The 22623-nt window shown below is 44.6% G+C and overlaps 1 protein-coding gene across 1 annotated transcript; it reads right to left on the reverse strand.

Annotated features, from left to right (window-relative positions):
* Positions 1–245: 245 nt before the first annotated feature.
* TMEM178A (transmembrane protein 178A) lies at positions 246–21492 on the reverse strand. Its single transcript, XM_035111012.3, has 4 exons — positions 20459–21492; positions 4416–4529; positions 3451–3588; positions 246–1553 (listed from the first exon to the last, which is right to left on the reverse strand). The coding sequence occupies exons 1-4, from the start codon at positions 21405–21407 to the stop codon at positions 1312–1314; spliced, it is 1443 nt and encodes a 480-aa protein (XP_034966903.3). The 5' UTR covers positions 21408–21492; the 3' UTR covers positions 246–1311.
* Positions 21493–22623: the final 1131 nt, after the last annotated feature.

Here is a 22623-nt window from a genome sequence, read left to right on the forward strand (position 1 = left end):
GAAGTGCACTGAGAAGGAGAGGGTGAAGCTCCATTGCACAGGGCTTCTGCTGATTGGGCTCTTTAGGCTCCTACCCTTTATGCTTGCTTGCACTAATTTTAATTGCTTTGAAAGAAATGGCTTTCTTTTCTTTCTCTTGTTTCATAAGTAAACCAAAATAAACATGATTGGAAAATTCCAGTAAAATTCTAGTGATGTTATTCAGAAAGGTGCAAAGTAGTATAGCCACATAACTGGAGACAGAGTTTTTAACTCGTGGTTGTATTTTTGTCTTAAACGTACATGACTGTTTAGGAAGGACCCATTTCCAAGTCACTCACTCGGAAATTTTTACAAACACTTTCAATGGAAGTTCTACCACAAAACTTTTTTTTAGACAAAGAGGCTGAGGTTGTACAACAGATGTTACTTTCAACAATATTAAATGTCATATAATCATTTTTGTACAATTAAACTCGTTTATACATGGCATTTGGCTTTGTATGAAATACAAAATGTATTTCAGAGAGATACATTAAAAGCAGGAATCTAGCTACCGCAGAATAATCAAATGAGTAGTTTAAAACTTTTTCTACTACAGGGACTGCTAGTGGCATTTTGGTTTACTGAAGAGGTCCCCCTCCCGCAATCTGGAAGTCATTCCCCTTCAGCTCCTTCCCTACATTACTGCTAAAACAAATTGCCCATCCACTTACAACATCAGAACTCTTCACAGTCTCTCACACAATACCATTCGGTAACCACTAAAGATACCTAAAGGAGAAGGTTTATTTCACTTAAAGTCTAAAGTATTTTACAGTGCAATCTTATACATGTCAACTCAGAAGTAAGTCCTACTGTGTTCAATTGGGCTTACCCCCAAGTAAGTGGGTATAGGATTACAACCTCTAAGACTGGTCGAGGGTAACAGGGGAATAGAGTTGAGATTTGGGGAGTTGTGGTTTTTGTTATTGTTGGTTGTTAATTACCTTATGTACAAACCTCTGCTAAATAAAACAGCCTTACATTGTCAACGCAGGTTTCTTATCAGAGCCCTGTCTCGCTTGTGATGTGTGCATATACACTGTGCTAAATTGCAGTCATCAGTTCCACAAGAACTCAGTTGTCTGAACGTTTAATTTCAGCCACCCTGAAGGTAGAGAAGAAATCCTCTGTATTTCCTGGCTAGTAAGACACAATGTTTGGTATTTAAGGAACAGGGTTTTGTTTTTGTTTGTGCTTGGAATTATGAATTTAGCTCCCTTATAAATCCTTGAAGACTACTCTTCACCTGTTGCCTTTCAAGGGGAGGGATTATCCCCCGATAAGCAGTCATACAGAAGAGTCTCTGGTAGACTTTAGATGGCTAATCTTTGTCCTGCTAATGAGTGGATAAGTGGTGCAAAGACATCCTGCTGCTACGATGAGTCCTAAGCTGCACCAAGCACAGAATATAGACCAGCTGTATCCATGTTCCACGTCATCAGGAAGACCATAGATAAATTTGGGTAAGCGGTTTAGTTCATAGGAGACACTTGCTGCATAAGTGCAGAGAGAAATAGTGCAAAAGATGCCTGCAAAGGAGACAAAATCACAATGTCATGGTTACCAAATGTGCACAATCAGCAATTACTAACAGCTCAAAATAGCCCAGGATAAAATCATCAAGAGACATGGAAGGCAAATAGACAATTTTGAAACCAGAAGTCAACAGGTATTGTGTTGGTTACAGGTAGGTAGCCGTGTTGGTCTGGATCGAAGTAAAATAAAAAAAATTCCTTCAGTAGCACCTTAAAGACCAACTAAGTTTTTATTTTGGTATGAGCTTTCGTGTGCATGCACACTTCTTCAGGTATCTGAAGAAGTGTGCATGCACACGAAAGCTCATACCAAAATAAAAACTTAGTTGGTCTTTAAGGTGCTACTGAAGGTATTGTGTTGTTACAAGAGTGATGGTGAGCATGTTCCATGCACTCAGCCTGTCATCAGAATTTGAATAATTACTAAGCGCAATTATTAGGGTGACCAGATGACCTGTGGGGGTGGAGGGAGATAAATATCAGGCCCAGCAGCTTAAAAAGGTTCCGCAGCCTGCTCTGTAAAGAGACATGGGCAGAGTAGACAAAACAATCCCTTCTATGGTCTTTCCATTCTTTTGGCTTTCGGTAATTTGCAACGCTAAGAAACTTCCACCTCCTCAAAATGTCATTTTAGATTCTGCCTGAATAAGATTTTTTTAAGTGGGAGGAGAGTGGGCAATGGATGAGAAATATTATGACTGTTTTTCAAGAAGGAAATGCTGGGGGATTTTACTTTTTCCAGGTCTAAGGCATTAGCAAGCATCACAAGGTAAGCACAGCTTCCCATGTCATCTAGAAGCACTAGCAATGTGTAAAAGAGGGTCATGCATCCCACCCCACAACTTCCAGCGGTGTAGAGGCATTAGTGTCTAGCAGCATGAAAACAAATGGCTTAAGGTACCTTCAAGGCTTCACAGATTTACCATAAGTTTTGTGGACTCTGATTCACAAAAGGTTGCAGCACAATAAATCTGTGAATTCTTTAAAGGCAAATTCATGGCTGTGTTCTATCTCCATTGTCAGAAACAGTATGCCCTTGAGTACCAGTGTTTGGGAATCACAAGTCCTGCTGAACTCAGATCCTGATTGTGGGCTTTCCATGGCCACCTGGGCACCCACTGGGAGGACAAGATGCTGAACAAGATGGGCCCTTGGTCTGATCCAGCAGGGCTCTTCCTATGTTTTTAAGGCACCACAACCCTCTTTATTTTAGCCCTTCCACTGGAATTGTGCTTCCTGTTTAGGTCTGTTTACAGAATAAGTAAAATAAAAAAATTCCTTCAGTAGCACCTTAAAGACCAACTAAGTTTTTATTTTGTTCCTTTGGTCTTAGGTAACATGTGGAGGTTCAGTCCCCATCACCACCACCTTGAATTAGGGAAGGTTCCTAAATACATAGTGGCATGCGCGCACATGGCAACACCAAGGAGCAGAATGTGAAACTTCTTGCAGGGAATTTACTGGAAAATGCAATTGCTCAACACACACATATGTGGATGTATGATTGCTAAAGTGTTTGTGTAGAAAAATACTGGTTTTTTTTACATTTAGTATTTTTAAAGGCAGTCTTTATCTTTTCCAGTGCCCTGACCATTGTACCTTTTGGTTAATTTCTCCACTTCCAGCATCTTTCTGTGGTTTCACCTCCCCCCCCCCCAGTGCTACAGATTTGTATGGAAATCACAAACTCTATTAAAGATCCCTAGTTTCCCTAGTAGAATTGAAATTATCAGATAAGGAAGAGGGCAGCAATCAAACCCGTTTACATTTGCAGTGCTGACCTGCCCAAAATGTGAAAACTCATTGGCCAGATTATGTGGTACAACTCTTCAACAGATGGGAGTAAAACCTGACACACATAAGGATATAGCAGGCAGAGCTGAAATAGTACCTGACATAAGGAAAAGGAGGCCAGCAACGTGCTGTGTGAGGCTTTCCTCCCAAAAGAAACTGACTGTAGTTACGATGCACCCACAGAGAAGAACAGCTGCTGCCATCCCAAGAAATCCTGCTGTGATTCTTCTTAGATCTGTTTCCAGAAGTGAGAGAGGATGGGGTTAAATATGCATCAGTAACACAATTTAAAATTCAGCCTTGGCAAACCTGGTTTCCTACATGTTTTGAACTACAACTCCTCATCAGTTCCAGCCAGCAACACTGATGGGAGCTGTAGCCCAAAACCTCTGGAGGGTGTCGAGTAGGCAAACGCTGGTCTAATCATATGCACATGTTTCTGAGAACAAGCCCCTTGAACTCTGTTGGAATGGCTTCTGAATACAAAGAAATGCACTTGAAGATATCTGTACATACCCACTATCAGCAAAAAGTGAGACACGTTTTTCTGCAGCATACCAAAGTGGTTTTCGCCAAGCATAAAAAAATCGCCCTTGATAAAACAGTTTCCTGGAAATGAATTGGGAACAATATCCACCTGTTCAGTGGTCTTTTCTCCCCTTTGATCTACAGATCGCCATTTGTAATGTACAAGAAGTTACCATTGATCTCTCTATACCACTGTTGCCCGAAAAAGTGTCAATCCATCATGCCTGTCCCTTGTCTTCTCCCACCCCCTTTAAAAAAATAATACAATCAAAGTTAACAAAACTGTGCAGTGATGCATTTCTAGAAGAAAATAGGTTCTTTACTTTGCGTAGGGTATGGATCAGAGGAGAAATTTCCTAAGCCCTTTTCAATCGCTGCTGGGCTTGATAACAAAAACTGACTGGCTTTGCAAGATGACACAGTTTCCTGATCTGGACTGCCATTTGGGGGGGAGGGTGTTAAAATGGGTAAATCACAACATTTAGCATCATGTTAGGAAACGAATTTGCACAACCTGAAAACCTAACTACTTACGTAACAGGTGCCATTCGTCTTGTTGGATGGTCTTGGTTAAATTGAGCGGGATGTTGCGTAAGCGTATTGGTGGAGCGAAGTGGTACTTGATTGCCGTACATCTCTGAGTGATACCTTTACAAAAGGGAAGGGCAGAAATGCTTAACAAATTCCTTTTAATGAGGATGAATGAGTGAAGCTCTTCAGCAGTGAGGAATCTGCTGTTAATAATATGCAAGCAAAGGGCAAGCCACTTGGAAGAACTGGGTTCAAAGGAGGCCAATTCTTCACCACACAAAAATCCTTTTCCTTTCATTGGTGCCAGTGAGAGCCAGTGTGGTGTAGTGGTTAAGAGTGGTAGACTCGTAATCTGGGGAACTGGGTTTCTGTCTCCGCTCCTCCACATGCAGCTGCTGGGTGACCTTGGGCCAGTCACACTTATTTGAAGTCTCTCAGCCCCACTCACCTCACAGAGTGTTTGTTATGGGGGAGGAAGGGAAAGGAGAATGGTAGCTGCTTTGAGACTCCTTCGGGTAGTGATAAAGCGGGATATCAAATCCAAACTCTTCTACTGGTGGAAGGGGAGGGTCTTGTGCAACAAAGAGGATCCTTTGTGGGAGGACTCAAATCTTCAGAAGAGGCCAGTTAACACCTTTGATAAAAACAACTCTCTATAGAAGAGGACACTTCTCTGCCTCTCTCATACTAGCACACTGATCCTTTCTGCAATGAAGCTGTACATTATATTCCCCTTGGTTGCAAGATTTTTCTTTCACGGTGTAGGGGGTCCCAGTCCAAATCAGATTTCTGGCACGGTTAGCCATTACTTTTTGCTGACAGGATTCCCCTGCAGCCCTGGAAGCAGCTTACACTGGCACCCGGGCTCTGTGCCCAGGGCGAGCCACACACAATGGGGGAGCCGGGGCAGGGCGTGCTGCGTGGAGCCTCCAAGGGGTCTGCCCGCTGTCTCCCCTTCAGCTGTAGGGCAGCTGAGGGGGAGGTGGCAGGCAGACACAAGCCCCATGTTGCCATTTCAGGCAGCGCAAAGCTTGTATGTAGTCTGCCTGCCACCTCTCCCTCAGCTGTAGGGCGGCTGAGGGGGAGGTGGTGGGCAGACACGAGCCCCACACTACTGTTTCGGGCACCACGGAGCCAGCAGGCACCTGAAACACCGCGTCGCTCCTAAGAGAGATGCGTAGCTAGGGCATGTTGCCGGCCCCACAGTAAGTGCAGCACACACACACCCAACGGTGTGGCACCCAGTGTGCCCGACACTCCTAGCTACTCCTCTGCTTGGGGCAGAGAGAAGTGGGATCATTCTGCCCCCCTGATCATTTTGCAATCCATCTAGAATCCCAGATATCCCTTATAGCATCCCGCTTTACAAACTGAGGAAATCATACAGTGAAATAGAACAGTGGTTCCCAGCCTCTTTGGTATGGTGGCCCACAAGTCCAAATTCACTTGGTATGATTAATTTTATTGCCACTTGAATTTTGGATGTTAGATCTTCAGCAGCTGTCGGTTTCATGCATTTTAACTGCAAGTTTGCCTATTTTACTGGAGGCGCCCAAGCAAACATTTACTTAATGCCCATATTAAAATGGAATTTGCTGAAATATTTATAGTACTTACTAAGTTATTCACAGTTTTGTTTATGGGAATGTAAGAACACCATCTGATTGCAGAATATTGCTTCATAAGCTACAAAGATTTATTCTAAGAACATACGGCTTAAACATGCAATGTTAGATATAATGAACTATGAATATTTTAAATAGTTTTATTCATGATACATCCATTTCGGCAAGTATCAGTGTTAACTGAAGCACCATTTGGGCAAATGTCAGTGATAACAGGAGATAAACTTGCATTTTGCCAACCAGTACATCAGTGAAAGATTTGATGGTTGGCAGACATCTCTGATCTTTATTGAGACATAGGGTAAAAATATTATTTTTTATTTTGACTGAGCAAACTTCAAATCACCCTTGACTATTAACTAGCCCTGGAAGCAAATTTGGTAATACTGTACTTCTCCACAAGGTACTCATACAGGGAGTTTGGAGCCTGCTGCACATCAGAAGTGAGCTGCAATAGTTACTCAAAACAACTTTATACCTGTAAGTACTTTGTGACCAACTCTTACCAGATCCACTACCTAATTAATCCAGAGCCTCATGCCGGGGTGTTCTTGCAAACATGGGATTTGTTTGTTTGTTAAATTTATATATCCGAGGATAACAGTGCAGTTTACAGTATAAAAACACAAAAATACATAACATAATGAACGAAACAAAAACAAAAACCCACACACATGCACAGTTTAAAAGGCCATAGATTGTTTTATTAGCCAAAGGCCTGGTAGGAGAGAAATGTTTTTGCCTTGCGTCTTCATTGCAAATCTTTAGGCGCCAGGCAAGCCTCCCTCAGAGAGAATACCACAAATGGGGAGCCACCACAGAAAAGACCCATTCTTGTGTTGCGGCCTTCTAGACCCCTTGTGGAGGCACACAAAGAAGGACCTCAGATTATTATTGCAAGGTCCATATTTGTGACATGTATATTGTGCAACACAAATCATTTAAGCTTCTTGTTACTTCCCGCATTGTTTCCAGCCCTATGCCCTTACATTTTCAACCAGAGCTCTACAACCATGAAAACTAAAAAGACCTATTGGCCCTATTCAACTTACATTGCAAGCAACTATTGGCACTTCACAATCCCAGATGCAGATTCTCATCCTTAACTATTAAAAAAATGCACGAAGCCTGTTCAGTAGGGCCCAAATGAGTACTGTAATTCAGATGGAGATAGGCATGCTGATTAATGCATTATTATTCACTGTGCAGGTGGAAGGCTGGTTTCTTCTCAGTGTAAAAGAACTCCCAAGATGGGTTAGGACAAGTGACTTCAACAAAAGAAATAAATTTATGTGTTTTATTTTCTCCCACTGAAAATCATAGGCTTGAAAATGCTTGCTTTTTGGCTAGACTATTTCCTTAGAATTTTAAAATATGAAATATGAGATTGTCAGAATTGTGTAGGGGTGAGGACAGACCTCACAGCTAATGCAGGAAAACCACCTACAAGTCTCTCCTTGACTTGTAAGCAATCAGCCAAACCTGAATGGGAACACTATACAGTGGTACCTTGGGTTACGAACATGGTCCGGGACGCATTTCGTAACCCGAAATGGTCGTAACCCGAAGCACCATTTTGCACATGCGCAAAGCGCAATTTCCACAATTTTTGCGCTTTGCGCATGCGCAAACCACGCACGCCGAAAATGCTTCCGGGCTTGCAGAGTTCGTAACCCGAGGTGTTCATAACCCGAGATACAACTGTAGTGAAAAGGAGGAGAAGGCTGGAATTATGGCAATAAAATGGAGATGGGAGGAAGAGCGGCTTAAATCAATGGCATCAATTTTGTCCCTCAAGAAAGCTCTGCAGGTTTTGTCACAACTCTAGGAAGAAGAGGGAAGAAAAAGATCGGCCCATTTAGGACTTTTTGGGTGCTTCCAGGCAGTCACTATTTTTGGGTGGGATTCAGTTACATACCAGAAAATGTGGGTTGTGCAATTGAAGTTATTTGGGATGCCCTGGGCAACAAACCCACTTCTGCCAAAAGGGGAAACTTTCTGTGATAAGGGAGGTGATGGAGAGATGCATGGGAAAGTGTGGGATAACACTTGCTTTCGTGCCACATCATCTAACCTCATAAACAAATCAGAATACATGCTTATCAAATAGCAAACATCATCTAATCTCCCTACAAACAAATCAAGATGAATGCTCAATAAACAGATCATCTGGAAACCCCTTTTTTCCAAGTTTACTTAAGCAACCTCACACAAAGCCAGGAAGTGCAGCTAGATCACATACCGTAATTTCATTGCCTATTTATTCTACTTTTAAATGTTAATTCTGACAATGCCCAAAATATAGAGCTGGGCCTAGGGGGGAGTTAGTTATTGTTCACCAAGAACAGGCCTTATATGCTGAAAGTACCATGATTAATTCCCGGTTTTTCCAGTTAAAAGGAATTCAGGTAGACAGCTGTGGAAAGATCCTTGCCTGTAGCCTGGGGAGAGCTGCTACCAGTCAGATGAGATGACAATATTCCATAAACAAGAAATAAAGAGTCAAGGACTGAGAAAATGTCAACACTATGCATTGAAAGCATTATTGTAACACTTTAAAGCTATGGCTTCCCCCAAAGAATCCTGGGAACTGTAGTTTGATCATGGTGCTGAGATGAGACTCCTAGTCCCCTCACAGAGCTAATATATTCCGAGTGGTCAAACAATCAGTCCCGCTTCCCAGGGAACTCTGGGAATCATAGCTCTGTGAGGGGAATAGGGGTCTCCTAACAACTGTCAGCACCCTTTTAAAAACTATGGTTCCCATGGTTATTTGGGGGAAAGACATAATTGTTTAAAGTGATATGGCTTTAAATGTAAGGTTCTAGATATGGGAGTTGTAGCACAGCAACATCTGGGAGGGTCATAGGTTCTCCACCTCTAATTTATGGCTTCAACAAGAATAAACACAAAAAGGCAGTTATAATAGGGTTACCCCCCCCCCCGGATCTGCAAATCTGTCCCCGGACAAATTCCGTCCCCGGAATGTCCCCAGATTTGCAAATCTGTCCCTGGGAAATGTGGCAGTGGCAGCCTCAGCAGCCTGGAGCCAGTCTGGTAGCGCAGTCGGTTCTGGCTCGCTTCAGGAGCAGCTCGCTGCTCGCGGCCATGGCGTCCACCATTTTTCCTCACCAGAAGTCCCCATGTGTTGCACACAAGACACATTATATGGGGACTTCAGGTGAGGAAAAATGGTGGGCACCACAGCAGCGAGCGGCTCCTGAAGCCAGCCAGAACAAACTGTGCTACCAGGCTAGCTTCAGGCTGCTGAATGCCGCTGCCGAAGGGGAACCAGGGATGTCTGGCGATACAGATCTCCTGCCCCCTTCCCTTTGACTCATTGGGGGAGGCTCGGCAGTCACGGCCGGCCAGCCATTGCCCAATTTTTAAAAAACTCTGTGCATTTATGGTATGTTTCACAGGGTGCAAAAGAAGGGCTTTGCACCTTGCCTGGCAGAGAAACTGTGAGCCTTGCACCCCTCCTGGGCAGCAGCCGCCTGCCCACGACTCCCGAGCCTCCCCCGATCTGTCAAAACAAAGGGGGAAGGAGGCAGGAGATTGAGGAAGGCTCGGGAGTCACGGGCGGGCGGTGCGCCGTTGCCCAGTTTTTAAAAAACTGCACATTTATGTTTCACAGGGTGCAAAAGAAGGGCTTTGTACCTTTATACAATATGCATGTGTGCTTGGGCCCAGGGTCTTTTGCCTCACCATTCCCAGTACTGACTCCCTGTTGCTACTCAGCTTCAAAAAAAAAAAAAAAGTGTCCCTGGATTCATGGGAAAAAATCTGCTAACCGTAAGTTATAAAGTAGATGTTTAGATAGGCAAGGTGGTGTGTACTGATTGACCTAAACCTGTTGGTAGGTTAAGAACTGACAACCCAATCTACAAAACATTCCCAAACTCTTCCCCAATAAAAACTAATGGACAATTCTCCCTCCAATAAATTTATCACCTGTTACAAAGATCCAGAATCTTGCCAGAGTTCAGATTTGGTCTGTTAACTCACGCTCACCTGCCAAGAATTTTGAGCTTAAACTGTTTGTGACATCATTCATGACAGCAGAATGTTATGTTTGCATTCAGCTCAAGCTATCTCCATGCCAACAGCATTGGACAGTAATAAATCCCTGCTACTAGAGAACCATCAATGCAAGACTATTCAGCAAATTTTATTTTTGCTTTCATACCCTATACTTGATTTACGAGCTGTGTGTGGCTGGCCTGAAAGCCTGTTTCCGGAAGTTTATAATCTAATTGATGATCCATTATATCCAAAGTTATTTGATAACTTCTCTTGTGAATAAACTCACCTCCAATCCCCACTTCCTTTCATCCATTTATAGCATTTTTATAATTCAGAATACCTTCAAATCCTTTTGAAATGTCCAGTATGTCTAGACTGTGTTCCAGGCTTCTTTGCCATTTGCATGTAGAAGTTGTTGGCTCACCAAATAATATTATTGGCGAGGCAGTGGAAGTGTCAAAAGGCCTCTTCATTCCCAAACACTTCCCCTATAATAAAAGTGAATATAGCCCCGATATATCACCTGCCATGATGATCCATCTTGCCAGAGTTCAAATGTGGGCTGACTGTTAACTGCTTCTAACTCTGCCAAGACTTTTGAGCATAACTTGTTTATGACATCATGTGTGATATCAGAATGTCCATATTTGCATTCCGCTCAAGCTATCTCCATGCCAACAGGGGTGGCCAGTACACCTCTGCAACCCATCAACCTGACTATCCAATATCTGTGGGTTATTTTTTATGCCTCTTGTTGGCATCTGTCTGCCTCAGGAGACAATTGAAGAGTGCACCTTCCTTTTTATTAAACAGGAATAACTGGTCCCCCAAATCATTTTATTCAATATGGGGCTTTGTTCAAGCAATCTCTTCAGTCTTGCTTGAAAAACATTCCAGGAAGAGTCTCAAAAAATGACATGGGTTAGCCTTGTACATGAGACCTAAAGCACAAATCGCACTGAGATCCTAATTGGAGACTGGGTTGCCAGCTGGGTTTGAACTCTGTACTGGAGTGGGAGCAAGGAGCAAGAGTTCATTGGGAAGAGGCATTGCCTGTTAAGCCACTCTGGGAATTGTTGCTCTGTGAGTGGAGTATGGGGGTCTCCTAATAACTCTCAGCACCGTTAATGAACAACAGTTCCCAGGCTCCTTTGTAGGAAGCCATAACTATTTAAAGTGGTATGATACTTACTTTTGGTAAGGTGAAGATGTGGACATAATGTGGGGGGGGGGGAGAAACTGACAGGAAGCTATTTGGGTATGTTGTTATGCAAAGATGTTACTTTTTAATCATTCCAATTCTTTAAGAGGCTGTGCCTAATATTAGACATATTCTACTATAGAAACGTGGGTGGCGCTGTGGGTCAAACCACTGAGCCTAGGGCTTGCTGATCAGAAGGTCGGCGGTTTGAATCCCCGCGACGGGGTGAGCTCCCATTGCTCGGTCCCTGCTCCTGCCAACCTAGCAGTTCGAAAGTACATCAAAGTGCAAGTAGATAAATAGATACCGCTCCGGCGGGAAGGTAAACAGTGTTTCCGTGTGCTGCTCTGGTTCGCCAGAAGCAGTTTTGTCATGCTGGCCACATGACCTGGAAGCTGTATGCCGACTCCCTCGGCCAATAACGCAAGATGAGCGCCGCAACCCCAGAGTCGGTCACAACTGGACCTAATTGTCAGGGGTCCCTTTACCTTTCCTATAGAAATCTGAAGGGGAGGGGTAATATTTAAAATCTCTTTAAAATTATTTTGGGCTTGAAACTATTCAATTATCAATATTTTTCTTTGAAGCAGGGGGCTGTGTGGAAAAAAAATGTGGAAGCTGGATAACAGTTTTCTTCAACCCTTCTATTTTCCCAGCTTTTCTTCTGGACTGGCAGATTTCTAACCCTGCCCGACAGTGCTTTCATCTGTGGACACACAACCTCCTGAAGGAACATGTTATGTATGGCACTTCCATTCCCTCTGGCCTCTCCCAGAGGCCTTGTAGTGGCAGCACATATGCCTTCTAGAGTTGCTCCTGGTGTATGATATGGCAATGCTGGATGGTGTTCTAGACACACACACACACACACACACACACACACACACACACACACACACACCCTACGACGATTACACTGCTCTCTCCACTTGCAAGGTGATGAGGATATGGTTCATTTGCACGGTGTGTACTTTCTGTTCCGCTATCGCACAGAAGAAGCATGTCCTTCAGACCAATTTTTGCATAAATGTTGAAAGCTCTCTGCAAAGTCTGCTGGAGCAAAGTGCTCAGTAACTAACTGGCACAACTGGGCTGTTACCAACTAAGAAACTGGAACAAGCAGATATGCATCAAAGGGATAAAACCTTGCAATTCTTTGTTACGTGCCAACTGTGGCATAACTCCCTTGCATGGAAAGAAAGAGCCCACTGAGTCAGAGAGGTGAAAGGTTAAATAATGCTGGAACGTCTCAAAAAGACAAGCAAGCAAGCCTGAGGTTCTGGACATCAATACGGAGCAAAAAGAGCTGTAGAGACTAGGGGTGAGGTGAAGAAGCTGAAAATGTTTCGGCTGTGCTTGTAAAACTAAGTAAGAGCAAGGGAAGAAATGTTGTTTGCAGAATTAAAAGAAAGGCATCACAAACACTTTTGATAGCTTCAGATCTTATGTTTAGTTTGTGGTACCTAAATTTAGTGTTTTTTATGCATTTTGCTGGACACTTTAATAGAAGCTTTTTGATACAACATTGTTGTTGGAGAACTGCATCACAAAATTTTGACTAGTACAGATTTTGAAGGATAGCTGTTTCCTGATCCCTAGCTGTAAGTCAAAGGGGAATCATTCATTTTCCATCTGAGTTCATTGCTACAAGTATGAACATCAATGACAAAAAATCCTTTGAATACATTAGTAGCAGTCCATTGAACCTAGAAGTGGCAATGCACTAATTTATCTTCATTAGAACCAGCCAAAGGCCTATCATGGCTGACAATTAGTTACCAAATATAGCAACACAAGTTGGCTACTAGTGCCTGGGATGCATATCCCCATTGTCCAATAGAAAGACTAAGCCTGAAGAAATGCTGATTTGCATCAAGTAACATTCTGGGCATTCTTTGCTGTGAAGAGTAATTGCTACAACATGTGTGATATTTGGGGTATTATCAGAGGCATGGAAGGATCATTAGTAGGAGAAGCCCGAGAAGCCCTAGCATCTATTGCAAAGAAGGTATTTTCTTCTGCTGTATGGTGTAGCTGGATATAAATATTAAATGTTCTCCCTAGAGAAACAAGCAGTGAAATGTCATAATGATTCTGCTGATTGTGATCATGAAAGCACTTAAAGCAATATCTATTTTTACACTTTGCTACTAATAGGGAAGTACATCCCTTGACTGAGGCTGACAAAAATTCCACCATTTCTGTTTGCACAGCACAATTAACACAATTTATAACCCAATTCTCAAGACAATTTAGTGAATGCATGTTTGCATTTTCAGAGCAAGTGCACTGAAATATTTCATTAAAAAGATTGTTGTCTTGTGCCTCAGCTGCTATAACATGCCACATATCATAGTAAAAGAAAGCCTGCAATCATAATGATTTTCTTTTCAAACCCAGCAACAAATCTCAGTGATACCTACAAGCTCATTGCCTAATTTTAGTATGGAACTTTTATTTAAAAATTCATTTTTATTTTGTAAAATGAGCGTTATGGTTGCAGGCTGTTCCTTAGCATGATGTGAGAAGAACACTGGAAGAGGAAAAGTTGAACCCAAATAGAACCACCAAATATCAGTTTCAAACTCTGCTTTGATGATGTTTCCTGCTTGGCAGGGGGTTGGACTGGATGGCCCTTGTGGTCTCTTCCAACTCCATGATTCTATGATTCTATGATTCTATGAACTCTGATCTGGCCTTTGTGCTCCTGGGCCACATTGCCACCTATAACACCCTTGAGTTGAACTATCAACAGGGATCCGAGGAGAGCTCACTCCCTCATCATTTAGGAATTACACAGTGTGTAGTTAAAACTACGGAATTCACTCCCAGCGCCGGAGCTTCATGCTCCGCCACTGGGGCGGAGAGCAGGCACGCTGCCCCCAGTGATGTGGCGCACGACAGTGAACTGGCCCCCTGCTGAAAAAGTTTGCTGACCCCTGCCTTAGAGCCTCAATATAGGATATCAGAACAGTCGTCCAGCTAGCGCAATGAAACTTCCTTTTCTTTTAGTTTTGTTATTTAATTCAAAAATAAGAGTACAACAACACAACATTGGAGTCAGAAGACACAGCAACCCAGGATGGCATTCAACTAAGTTTTACTCAGAGCACATTAATTAAAAGATAACTTTGATAGAGAGGCTTTGATTACCAAGTAGGTCTTGAACTAGCCCATAGAGAGGGCAAACAAAAGTCTGATAGAGAGAAAAGGTATTTTGGCTCACAAGCTGTTTTGCTGCTCCATTCTTCACTCCCCTTGCCATGCATAAAAGTGAAAGTCCAAAACAGGCACCACAAGGTTCTCTGCATGCAAGATTTCCCTTTTGCTTAGATCAGGGATGGGGAACCTTTGGCCCTCCAGATGTTGCTGGAACAAACAAAAATATCCGTCATCCCAGACCACTCCATGCTAGCTCTGACTGTTAGGAGTTGTACTCCCACAACCTAGATACGGAGCTCAATTCTCATGGATTTGATATAGAGGGACAAAGGAGATCAGGATTACTCAATTGTAGTGCCCAGCTCTATGCATGCTGAGAAGAGCGGAAGAAGTACATAAGCTTGAAACCTCCTCTTGATCTCACAGGGGACATAAGAGAAGTACATCTAAAGCTAATTCAGAATATACCACAGCAAAGCTGTTGGAGTGGGTGCCCAATCAACACTACTGCACTGGCTGCCAATATGCTACTAGGCCAAGTTTACGATCTTGCTTTGTATACCACTGTCCAGGAACTTCGATGTTCAAGAGAGATTGTCTTATTAGTGACGTATGCTCTTGAGGTTTGTCTTAGTTATCTAGGACTAAGTGTGGTGTCACCTGCCCTTTAGAGTTTGGAGTGTGCCTCAATAAACATTCGGCAGGCATCTACAGTACTAAAACTCATCTTTAAACTCCCATCTTTTCACCCATGCTTCCCCTGAGGGGTGATCCAGCTATGCTGATGTATTAATTTGATATTCTGATTTGTGATGTATTTTGTACTTGTTTTATGAATGGAATTCTAATGTTCATTTTATGCTGTTCATTGTCATGATGTTTTCTTAACATTGGTAGTACATGTTTTTGTTTTTTTGCAAATAAATAAGTAAAAATAAGCAACCCCCATAATCAGAATTTACTATCATTTAATTGTTTAGATCCAGTGCTGTAAGAGTTCTCATCTCAGACTAGTTGGCAACTGCCAGGATTGTTTTTGCCAGGCACTGGAAGGCTGAAAACTATACCATCAATGACTGAATATCTGACAAAAGCTTTGGAGAGTATGGAAATAGACAAACTGACTGATATTTCAAGGAGAAAAATGGTGCTGATGGTACTTTATATCCATATCATTGATGGATCAGTGGGCACCATTTATTATTTACTGGAATAAACACTGTAACTATGTATATCAAAAGAAACTTGATTTTCCAAGAGGCTCAGTACAAAAATACATATTATTTTGTCAAAAATAAATAAAAGAAAAGCATACTCTTTTTTCAGATTACCTTTCTTTATGTTGCTGACTCTGCTCCAGGAGGAGCATTAATTTCCTGGGTCAACTTGACCCTTGTATCTCAATGGTATGCTTGATGTTTTCCTGACAGCAAGTCATTTTTGCTTTATTTTAGCATTTGAGCCAGCTTTTAGGCACCGCTGGGCTAGCAACAATGTCTCTGCCAATTCAAGGAATTGTGCTATGAAGTATCAGCCCTGGAGTTTGTATCCATTCTGCTTTCCTTCCCTGTATGCAGAAGCTTTGGTGGAGGCTATGCCATTTTTCTGGCAGATCTACTGCACATAAGTGATTCTCCGCAGCTGCAGGCATAATACGTACCACTTTGTGGCTAGCTCCTGATCCAAAATGCTGCTGCACACTAGTGGCACATTCTGGAAAGAAGGACTTCTTTACACCCTACACACAGTTAAATTGTGGGATTTTCTACCATGAGACACTGTGATTGCCACCAACCTAGGCCACGCTCACACCATACATTTAAAGTGCTATTATATCACTTTAAGCAGTCATGGCTTCCCTGGAAGAATTCTGGAAACTGTAGTCTGTAAAGAGTGCTGAGAGTTGTTAGGAGACCCCTATTCCCCATACAGAGCTCCTATTCCAGAGTTCCCTGTGAAGAGGGATTGACTGTTAAACTACAGTGGTATCTCTGGTTAAGAACTTAATTCGTTTCGGAGGTCCGTTCTTAACCTGAAACTGTTCTTAACCTGAAGCACCACTTTAGGAAATGGGGCCTCCTGCTGCTGCTGCTGCTGCCGCCGCCGCACCACAAGAACACCATTTCTGTTCTCATCCTGAAGCAAAGTTCTTAACCTGAGGTACCGGTACTCTTTCTGGGTTAGCGGAGTTTGTAACCTGAAGCGTTTGTACCCTGAAGCGTTTGTAACCCGAGGTACCACTGTACTATGATAATTGTATCTCTATAGGAAGCTTTCCTATATCAAGTCAGACCATTGACCCGTCTAGCTAAGTATTATCTACACTAACTGCCATGGGTTCTCCAGAGTTTCAGGCAGGGGTGTGTGTCTTTTTTTTCTACCCCTACTTGCCGGAGACTGAATCTGGGAATTTCTGCATGCAAAGCAGATGCTCTACCTCTGAGCTACTACTCTTACCAATTTCACTCTGATTCTTTGTCCTTTTTCAAAAGAATGTTGCAGTCCCTGTCACATAAAGTATACTGTGTCAAGAATCATAGAATTGTAGAGTTTGAAAGGACCATGAGGGTCATCTAGTCCAATCCCCTGCAGAGCGTCTCCACCCCCATTGTTCAGCCTGGACACTGAGATCCAGCGCCGAGGGCCTTCTGGCAGTTGCCTTACTGCGAGAAGCAAAGCTACAGGGAACCAGGCAGAGGGCCTTCTCGGTAGTGGCGCCCACCCTGTGGAACGCCCTCCCATCAGAGGTCAAGGAGATAAACAACTACCTGACATTTAGAAAAAAAAACCCTAAAGGGAAGTTTTCAATCTGTGATATTTTAATGTATTTTGTTATTTGTTGGAAGCCACCCAGAGTGGCGGGGGGAAACCCAGCCAGATGCGGAGGGCATGCATGCATGCATGCATGCATGCATAAATAAATAAATAAATAAATAAATAAATAAATAAATAAATAAATAAATTGCCCAATGTGGGGCTCAAACCCACGACCCTGAGGTGAAGAGTCATGTGTTCTACCAACTGAGCTATCCCAGAACATGACATCTTCTTTTGTGCCTTTACATTTATTTCTCTCTTTTTTGGGGGGGGGGGTTTGTTGATCCTCCATAAGTGGTTGTACTCCAACTCCCATCAGTTCCAGTCAGCATGGCCAATGTTTGGTTGCTACAGAAGTTGTAGTCTAGCAACATGCTAGGTTAAAATGCAGGGGGGGGGAGCACAACAGGAAGTGGGTTTGGAAAGAAGAAGCCAGAGGAGGATATGCTTAACCCCTTCCCTGTCTACCTTACCTACCTTTAATTAGCACAGCCCTCCCTGCACAAGCTACTTTGCTCCCCAAGTGGTTCCAAACATGGGATTGCATGAAACAGGTCATTCCTAAGAGGGAGTGTGCTGCAAGATATACTAATCAGAAACTATACTACAGTACAGTATATCCATAAAGTACAGTCTGAAAGTGGCAAGTTTGCAAAATTCAAACTTCATAAAAGCAGAGCAGAGCATGCCACATACCAAATCAGCATTTGCCAACCTGATGCCTCCCCCACCAAACGTTTTGGAGTACAACTCCCTTCAGACCAAATCAGCAGGCTGGGGCTCACAGGAGTTGTTGCCCAAAACAAGTGCTCACCAGGTTGGTAAAGGCTGTATAACAAATGAATGCAGCATGAAAACAGCACTTTCAAACAAATAAATAAAGCAGGGGTGGTGAACTTCAGCCCCAGGGGCAAAAGCAGTCCTTCTGTCATCTCTATGTGGCCCTTAGGACTCTCTCCAGTCCACAGCCCCTTCTCAGCCATGCCCCCTCACCAGGCCACGCTCCTCACCAGTCCTACTGTGCATATTCATAGAACATTTTTGTCTGGAATGTGTCCTTGAGCTCTGATAATGCCTCTTGCTTGCCTGTGTAAAACTAGCCAGTTGTATAAAGTCATTGCTCCACCCACTTTTGCTTATGGCCCCACCCACCACCAATGGCATGTGCCACCCAGAAGGTTCCCATAAAGGAGATGTGTTCCTTGGTCTGAAAAAGCTTCCCCTCCCCTGCAGTGTAGTGACAGAAAGATGTAAGCTGATTCTCAAACTAATGTGACACTGGAACTTTCCGCTTTCCGCTTTTGGAGCGCTAACTCACCAATATTTAAGATTTACACAGATTAGAACATCCCTCTCTTGCTCACATGGGCTTGTCATTTGGGGAGGAGGACAAAAGGCGGCTGGGAACAGCAAAACCTACAGCAGCAGAGAAGAGGATAAGGAGGGGATTAATGGGATTATATTTTGGGTTTAAGCATAATTTGAAGGTGGGCAGTGAAGACAGTGAAGAAGAAATCACAGAGTGATTGTGCTGGTAGAACTAACATTTTGGCCGCATTTAAATACTCTTTTCTCTCTCCCCCCCCCCACTCTCTTTTTTGACTGTTGTTAACAATAATTTGCATCCAAAAATCGAAGCTCATAAAACAGGGGTTTGGGGGGGAAGGCAGCTTTTTGCAACCCAACACTATTAGGTGTCCAGTTTCTGGGTGAATCACATAATGTGTCTGTTAAACACCTAACAGAAAGCAGATTTAAATTTTGCCTTCCGGAGGAAATAAGTATGAGTACAAAAAGGTCAAAATGCTAGTTTCTTGGGCTAAGAGGCCTATCTAATACCTTGACAGAAAGGTGGTCTGTGGTTTCTGTGTGCTTGGTGGGGAAGTGAATGCTGCTTCTGCATGCCAGGACATTGAACAGTATCCATTTATTGTGAAGGGAAGGTCACAGTGCCTTTGTATTAAAGAGGAGAGTGCAGTGGCTGCAGAGCCTTTTCAGGAAGAAAAGGGGATTCACAGGGAGTGAGAAAGAACCTGCATGGTGTGTAGAGATGCAATAAGATGAATGGTACCAATGGATGGCTGCTTGCATTTTGTGGGGAAAAGACACGAGCTGCTACCATACATGCGTTCAAGGCTTGATCTGTGGTTCTTTTGAACATAACAACAGAGAATGGGGCATGGAGGCATAATAACTATGAGTCATGATATGGCAAATGGGGGCTTCGTAGGGCATTATCAACGATTCTGTGCTGAGGAACACATGAAGCACTGGTGGAGGGCAAGAGAGAGCAATGTGTGAATGATATGGAGGAACAGGGTCTGGAGTGCTAAAGTGCATAGTGCCACTATCCTGGCACACAGGGAGATTGATGGAGAAGCACATTACAGATTAAGCATGTGCTGTGGTTGTGTGGTTCATGCATTCCATTAACTGAGAAATGATAGAAGGATCATGGCTACTTAAGGAAATGTACTCTCCAAGTCCACAGTCACTTGGCCATACATTCCATCACCGATGCACACCACTGGTTCCCAATCAATCGAGCAGTTCGTCTGATGTCCTGCTTGCTATGTACTCCACGAGAGAAAGGGGAGAAAGGGCAGGAAGCAGGAATATGCAAGAGTGTTACAGGACAGTATCGTGTGAGGAAGGTGCAGCGGAGAGAATAAAGCCAATAACCAGTAGTGAGGAGCGCAAGGAATGACAGAAGACAATGCTGGAATGGAAGAGGAAGACTGGGTCTGGGCAATAACAAAGAGGCAATGCAGTATTAAGGGATGTTGTGCACCCAATAAGTGACTTTGCCTAGAGATGTTACTAGGGCTGTGTGCAAAACCAAGTGTTGGTGTGTATGCTCAGGAACACTCTTGGTTCCTCCAAACTGGGGGAGCGAAGGGGTGCCCAAAATCAACAGCAAGGAGAGGATACTGATGTATTAACTCTGCACGGAGGTCTTATAAAGGGGCACAGGTGAAGTTTCGGGGATGACAGGGCTAAAGGACGGCTGTGGCTTGGGGGAGAAAGAAGGTGTGTGCCAGAGACAAGGGAACCCAGTGAAGAAATGATAAGGGGGTTGTGCATGGTGATGCTGTGATGGGGGCCGTGTCTGTGATGGGGGGGGGTACTCCATCAGCAGGCGAGGAAGGAGGTGCATTCAGTGTCGGGAAAGTGGGGAGGGCGCGAGCTGGGGGCGACCCGCCTCGCCGCCTTACCTCTCTCGACCAAGCTGTCGAGGTCCCTGTCGACGCCCAGAAAGTAGCATCTCCTCCAGAGGCCGGCGTAAGTGGCGAAGAGCGGGCGTCCGCAGGGCGACTGCAGCAGTCCGAGCCCCACGAGAGCCCTCCAGTTCTCTAGGGGCAGGAGGTCGGCGGTGGGCGCGGGAGCCGGAGCCGCGCTGCCTCCTCCTCCTCCTCCTCCGCCTCGAGGGAGCCGCCGCTTGGCGCCTCGCAAGGGCAAGTGCGGCAGCGGCAGGAGGCGGCGTCGCTGCTCGGGCGAGTGGGCGCTGCCGGCGCGGCTCTCGCAGCTCTCCCGGTGGCGACGGGGGTCGGTCTCGTACCAGTGGTCGCTGAAGATGGCCGTGACGAGCAGCGCCAAGGAGCACAGGCTGAGGCACAGGCTGAGCGCGCCCACCAGCCCTCGCCCCCTGCCGCCGCCGCCCATGGCTCGCTCCGGGGACGCCCCTCGCCCCGCGCGCGGGCCCCCTTCAGAGGACGCCCCGCCTGGCGTCAGAGCCCCCGCACATCGTGGCGGCGGCAGCGGCAGCGGCAGCGCGGCCACCGGCGTCCGGGCGGGAGCATCCCCGGAGCACGCGCGCACAGCCCCGGCACGCGGCGGACTGGGCAGGCGGGCTGGGCGGGTGGCAGCGGCGTCCGTCCCGCGCGTCTCGTCCACTCCCCGCGGGCGGGCGGGCCGAGCTGCACAAAGGACAGCGCGGGCACTTGCAGCTGCAGCCGACGGGCGCCAGGGGGAGCAGCAGCGCCGCCGCCGCCGGAGCTTGGACTGGACGGCGAAGAAGTGCAAGGAGACCCGCGAAGGGGACGGCGGCGCTGCCGCCAACGGAGAAAGGAAAGGGCGCACCTCTCTCCATAGGGCAAGATTTCGCACTCTGGACTTAAAGGCCCCATGGGAAAGTGCACTTCCCAACTTCTTTCTGCCCGGCATGCTGGTCTTCTAGATGAGCCGTTGGCTTGATCCAGCCGGCTCTTCTTGTGTTCTTAAGAAAGGAGGAGCTCAGCTTCACTCTCTTTAGGCCTTTAGAGAAATAAAAGCCAAAAACCACAAAAGAGTTATACAGGAGCAACTAAAACAACAAGCAAACCTTAGAGTTGTGTACCTCAGCACCATGGTGGCTGGTGCCAATTGGGACTGTTAGGGCAGAAGGCAGGGAGGCCAGCAGCAGGTGGCGCCAGAGCCCATGACAGACAGAGCCAGCTAATCCTAGTTTTGTCCCCATTCTCCTCCTCCCTGCTGAATTCTACAAGGGCAACAGTGAAGGAAGAAGCTGCCAGGCAAGGTCATCCTCTGGACTGATAGGAGGCAGGTAGCAGGGGACCGACAGGGCAGACAAAAACTGTTCAAGCAGTGCCCCATTTGCCCTATTGGAGCAACTCCCACTTTCACATTCTGAGAACTCCTGCCTAACAATAATAATACTGTAATTTATTTATACCCCGCCCATCTGGCTGGGTTTCCCCAGCCACTCTGGGCAGCTCCCAACAGAATATTAAAAGCACAATAAAACATCAAACATTAAAAATCTCCCTATAATAATAGTTAATGTTAAAATGATAAACTATTATAAGCAACAGATTGTGAAGTAGATAAAAGCATGTGGTATAATGCAGCAAGAGGAGGAAAACAAGGACACAATATGGAGAATGGGTGGGAAATCAACTTTTTAAATTGTACTGTATTAAATTTGAATTAATTTGAAAGAATCAGTTATATTTTTTTTGAAAATCAATAAAAATTAACTGGCCAAAACAAAAACAAATAAACAGTTCACCCAAGTCACCAAGGCAATAAGTGATATGCTGCAAAAGCACAAATTACATCAAAAGACTATATTAAGCAGAGTAAAGTACATTCAGTAATATAGGCAGGAGTCAGGACCAAATTATTGGATATATACATAAAGAAGCATAGAAGCTTAAGTGCAGCAATGCAGCATTAATGGAGCAAAAATGCAGCTCCAGTATTTTTATTTTCCATAGCAGGCGTGATGATGTTATCTACTGGAACAGTTCTTGCCAGTAACGCTAAGCTTGGGAAATTGGAGGACAGGTCTGATTTGGCACATGCTCCCTCTGCTGTGTAGGTTAGGCTCAAACAGTGACTGGCCCAAAGTCACATACCAGTAGTGAACTTCATGGCTGGT

Source organism: Zootoca vivipara, chromosome 3 (genome assembly GCF_965207765.1).
Source record: "Zootoca vivipara chromosome 3, rZooViv2.hap1.1, whole genome shotgun sequence".
In the NCBI taxonomy this organism is placed as follows: Eukaryota; Metazoa; Chordata; class Lepidosauria; order Squamata; family Lacertidae; genus Zootoca; species Zootoca vivipara.